Source organism: Eublepharis macularius, chromosome 7, assembly GCF_028583425.1.
Source record: "Eublepharis macularius isolate TG4126 chromosome 7, MPM_Emac_v1.0, whole genome shotgun sequence".
NCBI lineage: Eukaryota > Metazoa > Chordata > Lepidosauria > Squamata > Eublepharidae > Eublepharis > Eublepharis macularius.
Genome location: NC_072796.1, coordinates 87,011,507 through 87,033,037, shown reverse-complemented (window position 1 = coordinate 87,033,037; position 21,531 = coordinate 87,011,507). Strand labels below are relative to the sequence as shown.

At 39.7% G+C, this 21,531-nt stretch overlaps 2 protein-coding genes across 4 annotated transcripts in view; one reads left to right on the top strand and one right to left on the bottom strand.

Moving 5' to 3' along the window:
• Positions 1-4,358, top strand: part of TCEA1 (transcription elongation factor A1) — a 44,370-nt gene extending 40,012 nt beyond the window's left edge. For both annotated transcript variants that reach the window (XM_054985749.1, XM_054985748.1), the window contains exons 9-10: positions 375-446; positions 3,488-4,358. In XM_054985749.1, coding sequence (XP_054841724.1) covers positions 375-446; positions 3,488-3,496 — 81 coding nt within the window. In that variant the 3' untranslated portion in view covers positions 3,497-4,358. The remainder of the gene's footprint in view (positions 1-374; positions 447-3,487) is intronic.
• Positions 4,359-18,042: 13,684 nt separating this feature from the next.
• Positions 18,043-21,531, bottom strand: part of RGS20 (regulator of G protein signaling 20) — a 40,113-nt gene continuing 36,624 nt past the window's right edge. For both annotated transcript variants that reach the window (XM_054985434.1, XM_054985435.1), the window contains 3 exons: positions 20,095-20,178; positions 19,355-19,589; positions 18,043-18,231 (listed from right to left, as the gene is read on the bottom strand). In XM_054985434.1, coding sequence (XP_054841409.1) covers positions 18,043-18,231; positions 19,355-19,589; positions 20,095-20,178 — 508 coding nt within the window. The remainder of the gene's footprint in view (positions 18,232-19,354; positions 19,590-20,094; positions 20,179-21,531) is intronic.

The following is a 21,531-nucleotide window of genomic DNA, read 5'->3' as shown; positions in this document are numbered from 1 at the left end:
CACTTGCTCCATTTTCTAGCCCTAAGCTCATGTTAGAACCAAAGTGGAGACCCAAAAATGACCCCTCCTTAAGGAAGGGTCAAGGGACTACAGAGCAGGCAGTGCCAAAGCATAGGAGGAGATCAGTGACTAGAAGTAAGATCGAGGGCAGACAGGGAAACAGAAGAGAAAGCAAGGGAGGGAAGGAGCAGAAAGAAGAAGAGCACGAAGCTTCTTTCTCTGCCCATGATCTTATAGAACTTCTCATGGATCAACATTTAAACTTTAATATTGCATTAAAATGTTACATGTAGTAAATGGGATGGTGGTTTTGTGTAGACAAGTAATATAAAATGTTCGTGGAAAGTTAGCAGCTGTTATCCTGTTTTCTGTAGGTTCAAACCCGAAGTGCTGATGAACCAATGACAACATTTGTTGTATGTAATGAATGTGGAAACAGATGGAAGGTAAAAGCAATTAATTTTATCTATAGTGTATGTCATGCTAATGAAAGGCCTGATATCAGACAGGCCTTTAGATATCAAGCTAGCCTTTAATTCACCTACGGCTCTGGGAAAGCTGATCTCTCAGGAAGGAGAAACCATAAAGAGGCCTGGATATAGCCATTTGCTGTAACTGTCACCCTGTGATGTTTGCTGTAACTGTCACTCTGTGGTGGAGAAATTGATGTTTTTTCTAGCCTTTTGATTAATCATAAAACCAGTTCTCCCTGGGTGGTGTGCCTAGGGGTCAGCCTGCTATGGAGCTTGGGAGGTCTGGTCCTAACTCAAGGAAGAAAGGGGGATCCCCTCCCTCTCACAAGAGTGTTTAAAAAGGACTGTAGCCTTTTGTGCTATGTGGTTCATCTGCAATGGAGAAAGGGACGAGATAGGGGAAGCTTGACCCTGCTCCCGGAGTCTACAACAATATGTGCACCCATCCTGAAGGGATGCTTTTGTAACTCTCAAGTACTGTAGCTGGACTTAATAACTTTTTTTCCTTATTTAACTTCCAGCCTAGTGAGACATACCTTCTTACATATTGTGTGTTCTTTGTATTTTATATTCTACTGTATATGGTAGAGATATTTCTTTAATTAAGGACAAGCTGTGTCAAAAGGTGTCCTTACTCAGTGGCCTACTGCTCAGCCATTTGTTAGTACTTTGCACGTGTTCAGAGGTTCACCCGTGTCCAAACAGCTGGTGAGGACTGGAACCTATAAACATTTGGTGGTGATAGGGAACAAAGTGAATAAGAAGGCCTCCCCTCCCCCCACCCCGGCTGGAATAGTGTATGTAGAAACTTTCCTCTTTTGAAATACAACTTCTGATATGTTATCTGTTACAGCTAGATATAAAAAGAAATAAAGTTGAGATGCCAAGCAGTTAACTAAGCAAGATGTTCATCATAGTTGGATGCTTACAAAAATTCTACAAAGAGTGCTGTTGTACAGATAGCAGCCATCTTTTCTGAATACTTCACAGGGATTTTGTTATAGTTTCATACTTCCCAGTCCTGCAGCAAGAGGGCGTGCACCTTTATTAGATACAAGGCACCCTCCTGCATGCAGTTCTTTCCAGAGAGCTTCTGCTTTCTTCAATCATCATTAACCTGCATGCCCTTGTTTTCCCTGCAGGCATCTGCTTTAAATGCTCATCACCTTAGGGACCCTTTTGGGTAGAAAGGGGCACAGAGATGTTTTAAATAATTTAAATAAATATAGACATCTTAGAATATGATCATAAGTTTCAAGAAGAAGCAAGTAAGCAATTATCACAAGAGCAACAGTCAAAAGTGCCCAGGTCTGCAACTGAATACTTTGTAACTGTTGTGAGAAGGAAGAAGTCAGTTTGCCCAGTTACAGGAAGGTAACAAGTATCTAATTGTTATAAAGAAATAGAAGTTTAAAATAGATTTTTTTGCTAATTAAAAAGAACAGTTTTTCTGATCCATGGCCAACCATATTTACCAGTGTGAGAATGAAGATTGGTGACAGTGAGATGCCTTTTTAGGAAGAAAAATGAATAGCAGGTTAGCTCATAATTTGTGATATCTTAAATTTAGTTTAGAATAGCAGTGTTCTTCATCTTAATTCTAATTCCTCCAGTTCAATTTCTCAGATTATTTATCTCAAAATTTAACTCCAATACAACAATTATAAACATTGCAATAACTTAAGACCTCTTATGAAAATTATCTGTTGATTCTTTTTTTGTAAAAGAAGAGCTAGTTTATGCTGTTGCTAAGCATACCTCTACATGTCTATACTAAATGAAGCTATGATAGATTTTTTTTCCTCACACACTCCAGACTTAACCTAACAGATTGCATTTTGCGAACTTCCTTGCCAAGCAAGAACCCTGAGGGGAGGGGGGGTCAGTATGTCTGTCTGTCTGTCTCATTCCCACACCTAGTACCTTCGATACCACATCTCCTGTCCCCTGCCCCCATCCCTCACAACTAAACTTTACCTTTAAGAGAGTAGTGGAATAACTAACAGCTCATTAAGCAAACAAGTGTCCCTTTCTTGTATTTACTGAGCCCTCTCCAATTATGTTTCCTTATCACAAAGATGAGATTTTATTGCTGTGTGAGAAGAAGGGAGAAATGGCAGGAAGATCCCCCTTGTTAGGTCAGTTCTCAGACTGAAAAGTATTTAACAAGAAATTCACCACCACAAAATGTAGTGCAGGCCTCTAACTTAAACTTTAAATGGAGGCTAGGCAGATTCACAGAGGATAAGTCCATCAGTGGTTATGAGCTTTGATGACTAAATAGAACCTCCTTAGTGCTAGGAGAGGGCAACAAAGAGGGGAGGCATTTATTTTCATGTCCTGCTTATAGATCTTCTGGCTACATCTTGTTGGCCTCATTGTGTAACAAGATGCTGGACTGGATAGACCATGGGTAGCCAAATCTGATTGAGAGGCACAGAATCTTGTGAGATAAATTATGGGACTGAGCAGCTGTCATTTAAAGCTGGTACTACACAGAAATAAGAACTATTGCCATTCGTTCTTCCTATTCCCCAAGCTTGTTCTTGTCTTAATTCATGTTGACAAAGTAATTTGTGAGACTGTTTAGGTTGAGGTTCTTTGACCTCAAAAATGACACCATACTCGTATATATTATATAGGAAGTCTTTAAAACAGCTAATAAACCATGGTTTTTACACTGCTGCCGTTACTTCAGTACATTTTTCTAGATGCTTCCAAATCTGAAATTAACTGTAAAACTGTTATCTATCACCTTTAAAGGCAGACTTTAGTCCAACTTGTAGGATTTTTAAAAAAAATCATCTTGCAATCCATCTATTTCATATATTTTCAATTTATAATGAAAATATAATGAGAAAAATGTTTACCATGGCTCTTGAACAAGAACTGATATGGATGTAACAAGAAGCGTGATGTAACAAGAAGTATATTTTCATTTGCTTTCAATCATTAAAGAGTTAGAAGAACTCTGCTGTATGTACATTTCATAAATATTTCTTTTCTTTTGACAGTTCTGCTAGAAGAAGAAATTGTTGACATCTGGACCAGTATGAAAAGACGATTTTATAATTAGCTTTAAGAACTAGGTCAAGCATCTAGTTTCCTGCAAAAGGCTCCCCCTGTCTTCTTTTAAGCAGACATCTTTAAAGTTAGATTTTGTTTTTGACACTGCCATCCCTGTAGTGAATAGTCAGCAGAGCCAGGATGCTCAATTGTATGGTGTAATTTTTTTTTTCATTTTTATAAGCAAGTCTACATTAAAATTTTATCAATGACATTTGGGTAACTGCTTTTTTAACTTTGTGAACAAAGGGTTGAATGTCTTTGCACTCAGCATATCTAGCTGAAATGTTTTCTTATACAATGTTCATAATAGCGTATTCCTATTGAACCATTTTGGTGTGTTAGGGCAAATAGTTTTGCTTTATACTATGTATAATGTAATATCTAAATGGCAATTGGTGTGGGTGGTCTGGTTATATAAACTATTTCTGCACTGGCCCTTGAATGTTAATAATGAAACCTGACGTTTTGTAACACAATCCTTCTATTTCAAGACCTTAAAAAGTTTGACTATGTAACTTGCATTGATCTGTCCAATTTATTGTGCAGCTCTAAAGCCTGTATGTTATTTCCTTGTCCTTAGTTCTGAAGAAATTCCTACATGGTTAGTTTGACCTCATAGCTTTGTTTTCTTTATACTATTTCTGCCATCATTATTTTAGACTTCGTAAATGAACAAAGATGCTCAGTGGCATACTGCCTATGGGATTTAAAATTAATATTTTCCATTCATATAGGTATTGGTTCCTGTGAACTGTTACCACTTTTTACATGTAGATCACTGACTATCAGACCACAGTCAGAAATAAAAGTTTGGCAGTTCGCCATCTGTTTTGGTGAAGTTTTCTTAGAATCTTTCTCAAATTCCATCTTTAAAACATGAAAATTACTGAAAAAGCAGAATTACATTTGCAACTAATTTTTTCCATTTTAAATAATGAAAAAAACAGGGCTATAACTAAGCATATTTAAATAGAATTAACACCATTTTAAAAGATCTACAAGAAGACATTCTTGCCATATAATTTGAAATAGTCAGAAAGATGACTGATAACTGTAAGAATAAAAAGTCTACCCAAGAATAACAACAGTCAGGGTATGTCTAGAGAAGATTGCTTTACTCTGCTCTGGTTAAACCTCACATGGAGTACTGTGTTCAGTTTTGGGCACCACAGTTTAAGAAGGATGTTGACAGGAAGGTTACAAAGATAGTGAGGGATCTGGAGACCAAGTCCTATGAGGAAAGGTTGAAGAAACTGGGTATGCTTAGCCTGGATAGCAGCTGACTGAAAGGTGATATGATAGCCCTCTTCAGATATTTGAAGAGCTGTCACAGAGGATGGACCAGAGTTGTTTTCTGTTGCCCCAGAGGATCAGACCAGAAACAACGGGTTAAAATGTAAGAAAAAGAGTTTTCAGCTAAACGTTAGAAATAATTTCCTGATGGAGCAGTTCCTCAGACGAACAAGTTTCCTCGGGAGGTAGTGGGCTCTTCATCCTTAGAGGTATTTCAGAAGAGGCTAAATGGCCACCTGACAGCTATGATGATTCTATGAGTCAATATGAATGTTGGGAGAGGGAGAGCATGAAGGGATGAACCATGCTAGGCTCTTGTGGCCCTTTCTTACATGCCTGGGGTAATGCCAATCTCTACTTTGTAGTTAAGGAATTTTCCTCCAGGCCATATTGGCTGAGGATCCTGGAGGTTTTTTTGTCTTCCTCTGGGCATAGAGCAGGGATCACTGGGGGAGGGGGGGGAGGGGAGAAAGCTGTGATTTTCCTGCATTATATAGGGAGTTGGACTAGATGACCCTTGGGATCCCTTCCAGTTCTGTGACTCTAACCCAAATATCTAAGTACCAGAGTAGAAATATAAACAAACTGAAATGTTAATACTTGAAAGTCTTTATTTGTATCTATTTATTCATTATCAGGGCTGTGCATGTGCAGGCCTGCCAATTGGAGGGGTTTTTTGTAACTTTTTAACCCCTAGAGGGCACCCATTACCTCCAAGAGCGCAGGCGCAGCTGTTTTCCTGCCAAAACAGCCTTCTGGGAGACACAGTGCCCTTTGCCCTTAGTTCCTCTTTTGCCACAGGTAAGAGAGGTACTGTAGCATCTGTTCTTGCTAGAGATCAGCATTTGTTGTCCTTTTCTAGCAAGTTCTCTTCTGCAAATAAGGATAGGTCAAGGAGGACATTGTGAGTACATCATGGCTGAAAAGGCGCTATTCAAATGTTGCACTCAATGCAATATGAAGGTGACCAAAACTGATTATCATTCTCTTCATTTTGTCTGGGCAAAGGACACAATACCCAGACTTGCAAATCCTGTCTAAGCTTTACACCAAAAACTCATTCAGAGAGGGCTACCCGACTGAAGGAGTCCTTGTGGGATCAGGACCTGGTGGTATCGAGCCCCACTACAAAGACTACCAAATCATCCGCGACTAACGATTCCACATGCTGGTCAGATCCGATGCTACTAAGACCAAGATCTACAAATACTGGCCTATCTCCAATGTGGAGATCATAGAGCCCTCTCACGCACCATCAATCCGTTCCAAGACCCCTTCTATATAATCTGAGGAGGAGGAAGGAGAAATTCTAAGGGAGACAAACATACAGATACTCCCCATGGTGCCATCAAGAAATGCCCCTTTAGTATGGGGTGGATCTGAGAGAAGCTTATCACACTGAATAAGTGGTTTCTAACAGGAATCTACAGGCTAGACCTTCAAGGTGCCAACATTCCATTCCAGTTCTGTGATGGCTTTTCAGCTCCCAGAACTTGAGCCCAATAGCTACCGTTAAGATGGCAGTTCTAATGTTCCTTCAGATCTATCCCCTGACAAGGCAGTGGAAGACACTGGTGAGACTTCTCCCACTGAAGATTTCAGCTCATATTCTGAACAACTGTTAAGGATGGCGAGAGCCCTTGTAATTTATATTGCATCCTCGGAACCGAAACCCAAGGACAAGATTTTGCAGCATCTTGATTCTAGAATCACTTCCAATATAGTGTTCCCAATCATAGAAGGATTCATAAATTTGATAAAACTCCGCAGGAAACAAGCTTCCAATGCACCAGTGGCTGGAGGAGCTGAAGGCTTATATAAGACCCAGGATGACTCTTGCTCCTTCCTTTCTGGGCCCCCACCTCCCTCTTCATTAGCTACCAAGGAGATGCAAACCAAACAGTGGCAGGGACCACACTCTACATCATCAAACAACGAAGGAGAAAAGTTGGATGTCATTCGAAGAAAGATTCATTGACAGCACTCAACATCAAAATAGTCAATTATGCCGCCATTATGGGCACCTATCAAATATTTCTGTGAAATAAGGCTGCAGCTCTCTATGACCAATTACCAGATGATGAGAAGCCCTTGATCAAGGCATAGAGCAGTAGTATTAAAAAGTTTGGGATCACTTTGTGATGGCTAAGTTAGCGGACAGCATGACACAACAATGCTGACTACAGCACTAAAATTCATACCACCTGGTACCCAATTTTGCAGCATCTCTCAGAAAACAATATAATCCCTCCTAGAACTATGTACAAAAGTTTCCTACATTTTTGAAAACCCTGGATGTTTAAAATTATAATATGTTTTTAATAATTTTTTATTATGTTTTACTGTATTTTAATGTAATAAAAAAAAGAAAAATCAAGGTCATACGATAGGAAGCACTAAGATTGACAAAACAGCAAATCAGTGCTGGTAGGACTGTGGCGGATTCCTCAACCAGAACTCTGACATCGGCCATTGTACTCAGAAGGCATGCATGATTGAGATCCATGGCAGTACCATTGGAAACCCATAACACAGCAGAAGATCTTCCATTTGAGGGTCATTCACTGTTTTCTGGGGAAAAAATGAATATTTGTCACAAAAGAGGAAAAATAGGAAGACCGCATGTTGCTATGGAATCTTACCATCGGGCCAACAACAACTGAGCAAAACTCAGTTCAGGCAACAACAATGTTACAAGAACAGATCTTATTGGTACCCACCATTCCAGAGTTACTCTTATCCTCAGAATCACCCTTATCATAGTAACCAGTGGAATTTCCCAAGAAGGAAGCAGACACACAGATCCAGACAAGGATCTCAGGCTCACTCTAGCAAGGAGCAAACTCAAAGCTCTAAGCAGTTCTGACTAGCACAGAATCAAGGGTTTTTGTTTGGTGACAGGCTGTATTCATTCTACACAGTCTGATGTTCAATCACATCTGATGTATTGGTTCTGAATACAGTAAAATGGTTATAAAGTTGAATTTGACTGTTTACCGTGTCTGAATTTTCCTACCAAGTCAGATAGTTTTTACCTACCTGAGTTGGTGGTGGCGGATCTAAAGGCTCTTACTGACAAAGGAGCTACCATAACATGAACCATGACAAGGTTTCTACTCTAGATTTTGGTACAAAAGAAAGACGGAGGGTCTAGACCCATTCTGGATTTGAGAAACCTCAACAAATTCATTAAGGTACACAAGTTCAGAATAACCACATTAAACAAAGTGCTGACCTTGCTACTGCCTAATTCATGGTTTGCAGTGATAGATTTAAAGGATGCTCTCTTCCATATCTCAAATAGGATATATTTGAAATTCACAAGAGGAGGGGATATCTATCAACATCAGGTTCTCCCCTTTGGTTTGTCCACAGCTCCTAGGGTTTTTACTAAATGTATGGCGGTAGTTATCACTAGGGGTGTGGGATTCGGGATTCCAATTTGGGAACAACCCCCCCCCCCCATTGGGCCTGATTCGGAAAGATTCGGGATTCCTGAATCAGGTCCAGCATTGCTGGCCCGATTCGGAATGATCAAATCAAAGCTTTCCAAAGCAATTTTTATCACTTTGGGAAGCTTCGGGCAAAGCGGCAGCAGCCGCGCCCATAGCACTTTTCTAGCTGTTTGTAATGCAAACAGCTAGAAAAGTGCTGCTTGCTTTCAAACTTCATGCCCTACTTCTTTTTTCCCTGGATGGGAGGGGGAGGAGGGTTCCCCTCTTCCCCCTCCCATTGGCTCAGTTTCACATGCCCCGCCACTTGCTTCACCTGATGCATCAGGTGAAGCCCAGCAGTAAGGCCTTTGAATGAGTCCCTTCCCATACCACTTGCAAATGGCAGGAAAAGGGTGGCTTTGAGCTTTGGGGTGTGCCAAATCTTTACAGAGCATACTGAAGCATTTCAAACATCCAAATCCCAAAGCAGCTTGCCACTTCAAGATTTGGGTTATTCTGAATTGTTTTCACGCTTTGAGTAAACACGCAGTGGGAAACTCAAATATTTTCCAGGTGCACACCCCTGGTTTTCACCCATTTGCGAACACAAGGTTGTTCTACATACCCTTACCTAGACAATTAGCTCATTTCAGCTCAATCTGAGGATGACTTACAAAGGCAGGTGGATTTAACAGTACGGACCTGCTCAGAATTGGGTCTTTTAAAAAAATTATTAAAAGTCTAAAATACTACCTTCTAAAAGGATCCAATTTATAGGTGCTGTCCTCGATGCCTCAGTGGAGAGGGCTTTCTTACCTGGAGAAAGATTACAAAAGTTGAAGGGTATGATTAAATCATTCATGAGGTGCAAATTTCAATCAGCACAGAAGATACAAACCTTATTGGGTTTGGTGGCATCCACTATGGCCGTAGTTCCCTTGATGAGGCTGCGTATGAGGGAACTACAATTGTGGTTTATCACTGTGTATTGTAATGAATCAGATTCTCAGGAAAGAAAATTTAATGTCCCTAGAGTGGTACTCAGATCCTTGAATTGGTGGCTTATAGATACTCATTTGATGAAGGGAGTCCCCTTCAGATCAATTAACACTGAAGTGACCACTTCCACTATGCTTCCACTATGGGTTGGGGAGTGCATTGTGGGGAATTCACTACCCATGGGACATGGGCAGAAAATGAAAGGGGTTTCCATATTAATATACTTGAACTGCCATACATTATGCGTTAATTTCCTTCTCAGGTGTAGTAGGAGGCAGACTTGCAGGTTCCCTCAGACAACTGCACAGCAATGTTTTATTTGAACAAGCAAGGGGGAACAGCTTCCAGGTCCCTGTGCCAAGAAGCAATAACCCTGTGGGACTGAGCTGTTGAGCACAGAGTGCACTTACAAGCTGCACACTCCTGGCATCAACGTTATCGCAGACAGGCTAAGCAGGATCAGTGTAAACACATACGAATGGTCCATTCTACCAGTGTTCCAAGAACAGGGTTTTCCAGAGATAGACTTATTTGCCACAAGAGCAAATTGGAGAGCTCTGCTATTTTGTTCAAGAGGCGGCCGAGAACCAAACTCTCTAGGAGATGCCTTTCAGATAAGCTGGTCAGGACACCTGTTCTAAGCTTCTGCCCCACCCACCCCCCGCCCACATCCCTCTGATAGCCAAAGTAATAAGCAAGATGCAGTGAGAAGGTACAAGAGCAATACTAGTGGCTTCCTTTTGGCCCAAGCAACCCTGGTTCCATCGTCTATATCAGATGGCCAGCCACATGTTCCGTCAACTTCCCAGGAAATAGGATCTGATAACATGGCAAGAGGTCCAACATCACAATGCAGACAAACTCAAACTGACAGCCTGGTTGCTGAATCTGTAGGACACCTTTCTACTGGAGTGGTAGAAGTCATACTAAATACCAAAAGATTATCTACAAGACAATCTTACACGCTGAAATGGGGAAAAATCATAAACTGGACTAAAGGGAAAGATATTAATGTGTTTGATTTTCCTTAGGTCCAGGTCCTCAAGTTTCTGTTAGAATGGAAGAAAAATAGGCTTTCTAGCTCCTCGGTGAAAGTATACCTGGCTGCCTTTCAGCTTTCCATACCCCGATTGATAATAAGACGGTGTTTTCTCACTACACTTCAAAATTATTCATTAAAGGCTTAATGAATAATTGTCCATAAGTCTTGCACCTCAATGGTAATTACAGCTAGTGCTGGCTAAATTAATAAACCATCTGAACCCCTAGCCATTTGCCACCTAAGAATACTATCTATGAAAGTGGCTTTACTAATGGCAATAACTTCTGCCAGGAGAGTTCGTGAACTTGCAGCTTTGCGCATAAACCACCTTTTCTAAAAATTTATGCAGAAAAGGTTGTCCTGAGACCAAGTTTGAGTTCTTACTGGAAGTGGCATCAAAGTTCACACACATCACAGGACATAATATTACCTGTTTTCTTCCCAGGGAAAACAGCCGTTCCTGCGCTCTGGGAAGTGATGGGCACCCTCTAGGGGTTAATAAGCTACCAAAAAAGTCCGATTGGCAAGCCTGTGCGTACATAGTCCCACGTGTGCCTGCACAGAAGACCTCAATGAACAACAGTTACAGGTAGATACAACCCTGTTTTCCTCCACAGTGTGGACCCAAAGCAGCTTATATCATTTCCTCTCTTCCATTTTATCCTCACAACCCGGTGTGGTAGGTTGGGCTGAAAGTGTGTGACTGGCTCAAGGTCAGTCAAGCTTCCGTAGCATTCTCAAACCTGGGTCTTCCAGGTCCTAATCCAACACTTAATCAGTACACTGTCTCTGTAGTCGAGTACTCTTGGGATTGGAGCTTGATTCAAGAAACATGTTTCAGCACATGAATAATAATTGACCACTTTAGGACAACTCAAGCCCCAATTACAGTTTTGATCATGTAGGAGTGTTGGGAAAAGAATATTTTAAAGAACCAAAAGGACTGTTTTAAATTCTCTTCTAGTGCTTTTGGTTGTTGTGCTACAGTAATATAATTTATAGTGCCTTGTGATGTTCTTGCTCTTGTGTTAAGGTAGATGTGAGCTATATTCTGTCTTCTGCTGATGAATTCTAAAATTAAAGGGTATTGAATCCAAGCACTTGAGGTTAGAATCCATTTGCCACCCTAGTTGGAAGTGACTATACAATTTTAATATGGGTTAATGGAGAGAATACATGGATAATACAAATATTCTGTGGGATCTATTGGTATATAAAGGGCATGCTTCTAATAATGTCAGGGAAATAGAATGTTTGCAAGTTGCTAATGGGTGCCCTGCTGCTTGCTAAATGTCAAGCCTGAAGCAGTGATAGCTTTTATCCCCTCTAATCTGAGGTACATTGATTCTATGATAGTAGGTTTGACTTATTGTGATGGTAAATATAAATCTGCCTGCACAATGTAGAGGAAACAAATACATTAGCAACCTTGTTAAAATGCTTGACAGTAGGATTTGTGTTCTTCACTTGAAAGCTGCTTCTGTTAGCTTGCAATGAGTTGCTTATCCCAAATGGATTATGTAGACCCATCTCCAAGATTAATGCAACCCAGCAATGGGCTCAAATTAGTAGGTTGAATAACTTAATTCTTACATGGCTGCATATAATTTGGCAGTCTTTTGATTGTTAATCTTTTATCACTGAAGTGAAACTGGTTTTTCCTAGCATACAGCTGGGAAGCTGAGATTACGCACTTCTTAAGATTGTGTAGTGAATCTCTGACTTAGAAAGAACTTGAACACCAGTTCGCACAAGCGTATCTGGGTTGAATCCTGAGTTTGGTATCATACTGTGTTCTTCTTTGAAATCCATATGAACTGCGGGGAAAGAGGAAGAGTTAAACAACAGCACCCTGTTCTACATTGCAAAACACTTCTCTGAAAATTTGTTCCAAAAGCAATTTAATGGGACATGGTAAACTGCTATGAAAAAATAAAATCAAACATCTCACTGGGCATATGCAATCTGGGCTTATTTAAATTATCTATTTGGACTGGAGGTAGTGTTAATATTTAAGAATCCAGACAAAAACTGGAATGTTTAAAATACTTGCTAAGCTACTTATTCTGAAAAAAATTGAATCTCATATCTAGCTTAATAATCAAGTACTTTGTAAAGTATTCATGATTTTTGTAAAGCCTTCATGTTTTGTGTTTTTTCTTTGTTTTAATTTATTACCTCTGTCAATTCCACTTAAACAGTATGTATCTCCAGCAGTATGAACAGTTTCATCAAAACAAGAAAGCAAACAAATTGTATTCCTGTGCTTTCATCCATACTCGTTCCTTCACTATTTGAATTTTGATCCAAATAATTATTTTGTGTGTGTGCCGTATAATATAGTAATGGAATGAAGACAAACTCAGTAATTGAATTTTCATAAAGATCCTTCAGTATGCTGATATGAAAAACAGGGAATAAGAAACTTAAACCATGGTTTGGCATTCCTTTAATATATGTACAGTACTGTGTATACAGAATCAGGCTTTAAAGCTGTTGATTTAATTACTCTTGATGTATTTGTACTGAAGGAGTAACCTAAAACAAGAACTTGAAAGACACTGAATCCTCCATATTGGGAGCAGGAACTTTGAATTGTTCAGTTTTACCTGGCATGCTAACTGTGCCCTACTTAAATCTTTTGCATTAGGAAGAAAATGCCCTCTTTTATCTATTAATATTCTCTATAAGCTGAGTTCCTTAAGCATATTTGGTTCCTCTTAGCATTATGTTTCTCTTCTTGGATGTTGTTCTTGGTTCTAGTTATGACTGTGGTGATAACATAATCTCACTTGAAGTTTAATGCTAACATAGCAAATGGGATTTACTCTATAGTAACTTGAGTGTTGGGGAGTTGCTTTTTTACTTGAACAATTATTTTAAACATCTTAGCTATATTCACTTGGTTAGAAGTAGTTGTCAGTTACTGAACAACAGTACTTTTTAACTGAAAGTTATGAATGATCATTCATTTACTATTTCCTAAACCAATCCAGAATCTTAACAGTGCTACTCACAATTATTCCCTTCTACAGAATAGTGATCATAAATGTTCATAGATAACCTACCAACTGCAACTCCCCTACGTTGCATTTTGCCTCAAATTGCAGAAATAGAATGGTATGCTTCGACTTTATATATCTTTCTTGTTTGGTTCAAGAGGATATAATTGGTATCATTTTTAAAGGAAGATGATGGAACTTCTAGTCACAGGTAATGTTGCTGACAATATATACACTTTGTTCCAGGTCATCTCCCTTGCTACTGTGTGATGACAGAGCTCATTATTTTTTTTTAATGGTTTATCATGGAAAAAAAAAAGAAAACATCTCTGGCGTGATGCATTAAATAATCAACTAAATTAGTGTGTATATGTATTTTTTCCCAGAGGGGATGAGTCTTGGTTAATGTTTTTTGTTTTGTACTTCCCACATGGGAATATTAATAATAAGGTAGAAAAGAAAAGCAACTTGTAGCTACCAGCCTGGAATCTATTTTAGACTTTCTGGTTGTCCCTTGCAACTTAAGACACTTTGCTTTATGGATCTGTTGAAGTAATGCTATTAATTTAGAAACAAGGCTTAATCTGAGACGAGATCTTAAATGTCGATTTTGTCTGGAATTTGTGAAAGACAAGGGTGTTTAAGAATGCATGGAGCATGTTGCCCTCTAGCCTAGAAGTGCTGTACACTCAGCTGCAGGAGTATTAAGGGTTAATCCCTCACAGAATCAGACAGCTCTGACTGACAGGCTACTCAAAGGGATCTGAAAGAAGAGGGTCTTTTTTCAGTTCTAGCAGAGAGGAATGGAATGTGAAGGGTTGGGAAACAGAGTTCTACAGGAGACCAATGTTAACACTGTCAGGAGAATGGAGAAAAGTTGGCAAGGAAGGTTGGAAAGTAGGTTGCAGATTTCCAATCAGGCCAAAGAAAAGGGAGAGATCTTCTAAGAAGAGATTTACCCTATCCAGTCAAACAAGGAGGAAGCTATGGCTGTTGTGGGTTTTCCGGGCTGTATTGCCGTGGTCTTGGCATTGTAGTTCCTGACGTTTCGCCAGCAGCTGTGGCTGGCATCTTCAGAGGTGTAGCACCAAAAGTCTTTTGGTGCTACACCTCTGAAGATGCCAGCCACAGCTGCTGGCGAAACGTCAGGAACTACAATGCCAAGACCACGGCAATACAGCCCGGAAAACCCACAACAGCCATCGTTCTCCGGCCGTGAAAGCCTTCGACAATACAAGGAGGAAGCTGTCTAAAATGAAGAGATCCCTGGTTGGGTATGTTTGGAAACTGCCTGTGGAGACCTTCAGATTCAGTTAACAACTGAAGGAAAGCACTGGTGTGTGAAGAGAAGGTGACTGGGGTACTTGAAAGTGGGTACCAGCATTCCTAACTCCAGAAGAGAAAGAGAATACTAAAAGAAAGTATACTAGAGTGCTTGGGGAAATACAAAGGAAGCCAAGCCTCAGAACAGGAGCCTTTAAGTATGTGTGAAGAAAATAAGAACTAATGCCTGTGCATGTTCTTGACTTTACATCAGGGATAGATGTATGTTGAATTACCTCAGAAATTTTCAACCCCTGATTTCACCTGACCTTTCCCTTCTAAGGGAGGGGAAACCTTAGCTCCTTCTGAGGCTAAGGTTTCCATATTAGTGTGTCTGCCTTCCAGACAGTCTTGAGATCTTTGATCTTGTTAGAATTTAGCTACTGCTTGGAAAGGAATAATGGATGATGTGTTAATTTGTAGATTAAAAATGTCCTCCATTAAGGGTCTTTGCAGTGACCTGTATCTAACCATGCAGTTCCAAAATTTTTAAGTGATTGGACTTCAGGAACAGCAACATGGTGGTCTAAAGTGAGAGGAATGACTTGTTGAATATTGCAACCCCCTCGCAAACAGGTCTTTGGAATATGTGGTTGGATACAGACCAATGCAGGTATTTTTTTTTTAGTTAGGCTGTTTTTTTAGGAAATTTACCATTTGCTCTTAAAAGAGAGTGTGTTATGTGCTGTCAAGTTGCCTCTGGCCTATGGCAACCCTATGAATGAAAGACCTCCAAAACATTGTCATTAACAGACATGCTTGGATCCTGCAAAATGGAGGATGTGGCTTCCTTTATTGAGTCAAGCCATCTCATTTTAGGCCTTCCTCTTTTCCTACAGCCTTCCACTTTTCCTAGCATTATGGACTTTTCCAGAGAATCTTGTCTTCTCATGAACAAAGTACAACAGGCTTAGTTTTGTCATTTTAGCTTCTAGAGAGAATTCAGGCTTGATTTGATCTAGTACTCACTTATTTGTCTTTTTGGCTGTCCATGGTATACACAAAACTCTCCTCCAGTGCCACATTTCAAATGAATCAATTTTCTTCCTGTCAGCTTCCCTCACTGTTCAACTTTCACATCCATACATAGTAACGGGGAAAACCACGGTTTGGATGATCTTGATCTTGATTCCCAGAAAGACAATGCCATCTTTAAAGATCCTATCTAGCTCCCTCACAGCTGCTCTTCCAAGTCTCAATCTTCTTCTGATTTCTTCATTGCAGACCCCCTGTTGGTTGATGATTTGAGCCAAGGAATACAAAATCTTGAACAATTTCAGTTTCCTCATTGTCACCTTTAAAGCTGTGTAATTCCTCAATATTCATTAATTTTGCCTTCTTGATGTTCAGATGTAATCCTGCTTTGGCACTTTCTCCTTTAACCTTCATCTGTAGCCATTTCAAGTCTTCACTATTTTCTGCCAGTAACATGGTGTCATCTGCATATCTCAAACTGTTCATGTTCCTTTCACCAATTTTGACTCTACCTTCTAGATAAAATCCAGCTTTCCTTATTAATATACTCTGCATAGAGGTTGAACAGGTAGAGAGATAATACACATCCGTGTCTGACAGCCTTGCCAACTGGAAACCATTCTGTTTCCCCATATTCTGTCCTGACAGTAGCCTCTTGTCCACAGTACAGGTTGCACATCAAAACTATCAGATGAAATGGCACCCCCATTTCAGCAGAAAAAGCTTTCTGCTGTAACACAGGCTGGTTTTTTTCTGAAATTCCCTGGTATGTTCCATTAGCCATTGTAAATTTGCAATGGGATCTCTAGTGCCTCTTCTTTTTCTGAATTCATCTTGAACATCTGGCATTTCTCGTTCCATATATGGTAAGAGTCTTTGCTGTAGAATTTTGAGCATCATTTTGCTTGTATGGGAAATTAAAGTAATAGTCCGATAGTTGCTGCATTCCTTGGCATCCTCTTTTCTGGGAATTGGAATGTAGATTGAGCATTTCCAATCTATGGACCATTGTTTTGTTTTCCATATTTTTGACAGATTCTTTTTAAAGTTCTGATGGACTCAATTTCTGTAGCTTGAAGTAGCTCTATTGGTATTCCATCTACTCCAGGTGCTTTGTTTCTCCCAATTGCTTTGAGTGCAGCTTTTACTTCACTTTCTAGGATTTTTGGTTCTTCATCTAAAGATTCTTCGTCAAAAGTATCTGTCATCCCTCCATCTCTTTTGTATAGTTCTTCAGTGAAAAAAAGACAGTACTTACAGTGAAATCCTAAGCAGAGTTACTCCAGTCTAAGCCCATTGAAGTTAATAGGTTTAGACTGGAATAACTCTACTTAGGATATTACTGTTAATGTGCTCAGCCTTGATATGTTGAGAAATATTTGATATGTTGAGAAATATTTGATATTGTTGAGAAACATTTGATATGTTGAGAAATATTTTAATTCCTCTCTTAAAATGAAGCTATTCAAATCTTCATGCACAGAATAATGGTAGCTGCAGCACCAACCTTGAACAATATTTCCGACTCAAGTTGTGTAATGCAAACAGCTAATGCGAAGAGGCGGGAAGGTTGTGCCTTATTGAAGGCAAAGAATTCCCAACTCCCTACCCTTATCAAAATAAGTTATTTTAATTTGTATAGAAATATCAGCGCAATTTTAAAATGCATTCTGGTAATAAAGTAACACTTTACAGGCAATACTGTTCCAACCAGTGTTTTTCATTTGTTTATTTGTAAAACTTGCTTACATTGCTTTGCTGACTTTTAACATTCAGCTCATGTCCCAAGAAAGAGTATGATTTACTCTGTGTTGAATGCAAATTCCCATTGACTGTAAACACTAAGATTCATTCTCCAAAGTTGGTTATGGATACCAGAAGTGGGGATAAAGTTTAGTTTAAGGAACACATTCCAATACAGCATTGAACATGCTGTAGTTATATGCATTTGTTCTGACATTTTTCCAAGTTTTTTTCTGACTCAAATGCAGAGCACTCTCTTCTGATTCAAATATGGAGTAATCCAGTTAAAGGTATATCTGCACGGTGTAAGCCTGATCCCAGCTGTTATGTATCCTCACAGTAGATGTGTAGCATTTGGTTTGAATGTTGAATGATGAGGAGACAGCTTCCATCATCACTAACAAACTTATTTTCTTTGTGAACAGTTTTAACTAATCTTAAAACTGTTTTAATAAGTTTTAAGTGTATGTCATTGCTTTGTGTTCCATATTCGCCACCACAAGGTCTCTCTTACCCTTGATAAGAAGTTGCAAATAGCTAGTGGCTCTGGAAACCTTCCATATTTGTAACATTTCTGACAATATGTCTGAGTTATTTTAAAGTAATTAACTCATCCATTCTAAATTCGGTGGTAGGGAATGATAGTCCAGAGTATTATCTGTATATGTGTATGTAAAATACATTAATTTCTATGCTTCTGTAGACTTCTCAGAGATTGACTGAACTAAGTCCTTATAAACAGCAGAGTTCATAAACCGTGGGTAGGAGTCTCTGTGCATTAAAGTGTAAATCTGGAGTTGAGCATCATCAAAAGTATGTTGTGATGGCTCCAGCATATTGCGGTTGATGACTTCTCTTACTCTGGAGTCTAGGCTGACCTGTGAATAATAATTTAAAAAATGTTAGTATACAATAACACCTGTTTCTATCATACTGCAAAAGTATTGGTGGAACTGAATGCATCTACATAGGCAGATTGCATTCCATTAGTTGACCCATTTGGCTGTTCTGGTTATATACAGAGCCTCTACCATAGAAACCTAAATGTATTATGATATGTTTCTCCCATGACCCATACATTGACCTATATATTGCTTTTTCAGAGTACAATGGAAAAACTCCCTCTTTGTGGCTATATGGCAGAATAGTTTTAAAGCCGACCTGTATAGACTGTGATCAACCAAACCAAGTGTAGCCTACGAGCACTTTAAGGTAGCCACACAGGAACTAGAGATATCTTCTGTCTGGGAACCAGAAAAGCAGCTGCAAAGTACTGCACATGAACAGGGAAGGTTGTTGATTTTATCATTTGGCAATAGTTGGTTTTTTGAAGAACTTTTTGACCTTTACATGGGCTTTTGGAGAGCACAGGAGTTTCTGCTAAAAGGGAGAGCTCCTCAACCCCAAATATGAGCAAAACCTCATGGGCAAACTTTGGATTCCAGGTTCCAGTTTTTACTGGCAACTTGCATACACAAACAGGAGGTTGTCTTGTGCCTAGCAAATCACAGTACACGAGATGGGGATCTGCATGTAGCTTAGTGGACCTCAAGTTTTTCAAGAAGTGGAAGAGCAGAGATGTTCTTTATGAAACTCACATGAAGGAGGTTGTTTAGGAAAAAATGGAAGAACTGAAACATAATATGGCTGGACTTTGATAGCAATAAGGTTGCTAATGAGATCAGTCATTAATTTGGGGTAACTTTGAAATGTGTGATCCCTCACCTGCAGCCTGAAATGATACCACCTCAGTGTTTTTCTTCCTCTGTCTGTGTAGATCAGGCTTTGAATTTCACTTAAGTATCAAATACCATATTCATTCTCCAGTGATACTTTGCCTCTTCTATGAAGTCCTCAGAACTATTGCTTGGGGGGTGGGACTATAAAGCACATTACTCTAAATTTTCTCTTTGTAGGTTATATAATCTTTTTTTCAAGTTTCTGTTAGTGATATACTAGGTCAACATTTTATTTCAGTCACTTTTGAGGAGGGTTACAAACCTCTTTTGGAGAAAGGATAGAAATATAGTCTTCATATATTAGCCTTGCTTTCTCTTCAATTAGGTTTTTGTTGGATTCTTGTTTTAGTTCCTCACAGGCCATCCAGAAAAGCATGTTTTCTTCACTGAATTCTGTCCGGAGGAACTCCCTGAAAGCATTTCTGCCAGCTGGTGTCCTCATTAATTTATCAAATGATTGGGCCCAGGCATTGACATCTTCCAGAGTAGGAGTTGAGCTTGAGTAGGAGAAAGAAGCAGATAGCTAGCATTATGAAGTTAAAATCTGACAATGTTGAGGGAACACCAAGGAACAACTTAAGATGATTCTTGCCATACCATCCATACATGTTCAGAAATTCCCTGCCGATAAGTGATACAATTATTATCACTTGGTAGGCTTACAGGTTGAGCGGTTAGACACAGATGAATACATGTGCACAGAAATACATGCAGCTTGGCAAGCGGGTTGTGAGAACCACTTTAATCTCCTACCAGTGGAGCTTCTGGTGCAGAAAGAGTAAGGGAGGAATGATTCCTCACTGCAGCCCTTCAGGCTGCATGACCTTTTGCCCACACCCTCTCTCATAAGCTTTTTGGAGGTATTGGAGCTGTTGCTAGCGGAAAATATGAGGCAGGAAGAACTGTGTCAAGAATTTCCTTCTGCAGGTGATTTGTTAGAGCTAAACCAATATATTAAAGCTTTATTTTTTTTAAAAAAATCCCTCTGTATTGGTTTATTACCTTTCTTCGCAATTTGGGATGGCATCTGTTCTGAGTTCATGTGATGCTGCTCTTGTTCTCTCATCTTGATTCCTAACGGTAAGACTGCAAGGTAACAAACCAAGTCTGATCATATTGAAATCATCAATATATCTAACTCTTGATGTGGCCAAATCTGTGGATACTTAAAGCTGGAGATTGGCGTCATAAACAGACAAATCATACCTTTCTACAAAGGTATGATTTGCAGATTTTTCTGCAAACCTATGTCCTGAAAGAGACATAGGTTTGCAGAAAAATCTGAAATCTAAAAAAAAAAAAACACTGGGAGTTTATACCCCCCCCCCAAATAATTTAAGCACCTGTTGCTTTAAGAAACAAATGCCCTCTGTAGTTATTGCTAGGCAACTACAACAGCCTTCAGGGCTTGGTTTCTGTCAGTAAAAGGGTGGGGGGACGCAAAGCCCTTTCCTGCTGTGTTTTGGTCTCTGAGGAAGGACTTACTGAGGCTTGACCACAGCCAATGGGCAACTTCTAGCACCTGACTTGTATGACTCACCCAGGCCCACTGCTTGTTACTCTTCAACAGCCACCCCATGAAAGCAACTATGGTACAGTTTTTCATACTAGGATCTCAGCGTATCATATATCACAGGGGTTTTGTGAGAATAAAATGGAGAGATAAATAGTGTAAGCTGCTTTGGGTCCTCATTGTGAAGAAAAGCAGAGTATAAATGAAATAAAAAATGTAGCTGAAGATGGAGGGCAGATAAAAGGTACATTGGTTGATAGGTGGGAAGGAGAGAAGGAAGCAGGGAAAGTTGAGGACATGGGAATTGCCAGAAGGAGGGAAAGAGGAATAGTGTGGGAAGAGGGATACAGTAGAAAGTGAGGTGCCTCTCGCAAGTCCTTGTAGGTTCCCCACCGAACAACAGCCTGGCCCAGCAGCCAGCACCACTTGACTTGGCCTATGCTGACAGCCAGCATCTTGCCAGGGGAGGAAAAGAAGTTCGGAGATGGGGAGGGGTGGCAATAAAAGTAGATTGGCTGGTGGGGGGAAGAAGAGAAGGAAGCGGAAAAAAGGCAGAGGCTGTTACAGCTTTCAGGGAAAGGGGGGAGGAAATAGTGGGAGTGAGGAAAATAAGATTCCCCACCTCAAGTCCTTGCAGGTCCCTCACTTGTAATAAACTGTTTTGATGCTCTCTTAAATTTGTTCTTTTTTAAGATGCTTTATGCCTTATTCTAACTTTTGTATTAATATTTTACAAGTTTTATTGATTTGTTTTTGATACGTTATGAGTTGCCCTGGAAACCTATTCATTGAAGAGTGGGGTGCACATGGAACCCTTTATATGAATGAGTTTTTGTTTTCTACTGGGAACTAGGTAGCTCTCCATGTTTATACTAACAGCCAAACTAGACATTATGGTAGCTATGAGTCCAACCCTTGAATTCCAA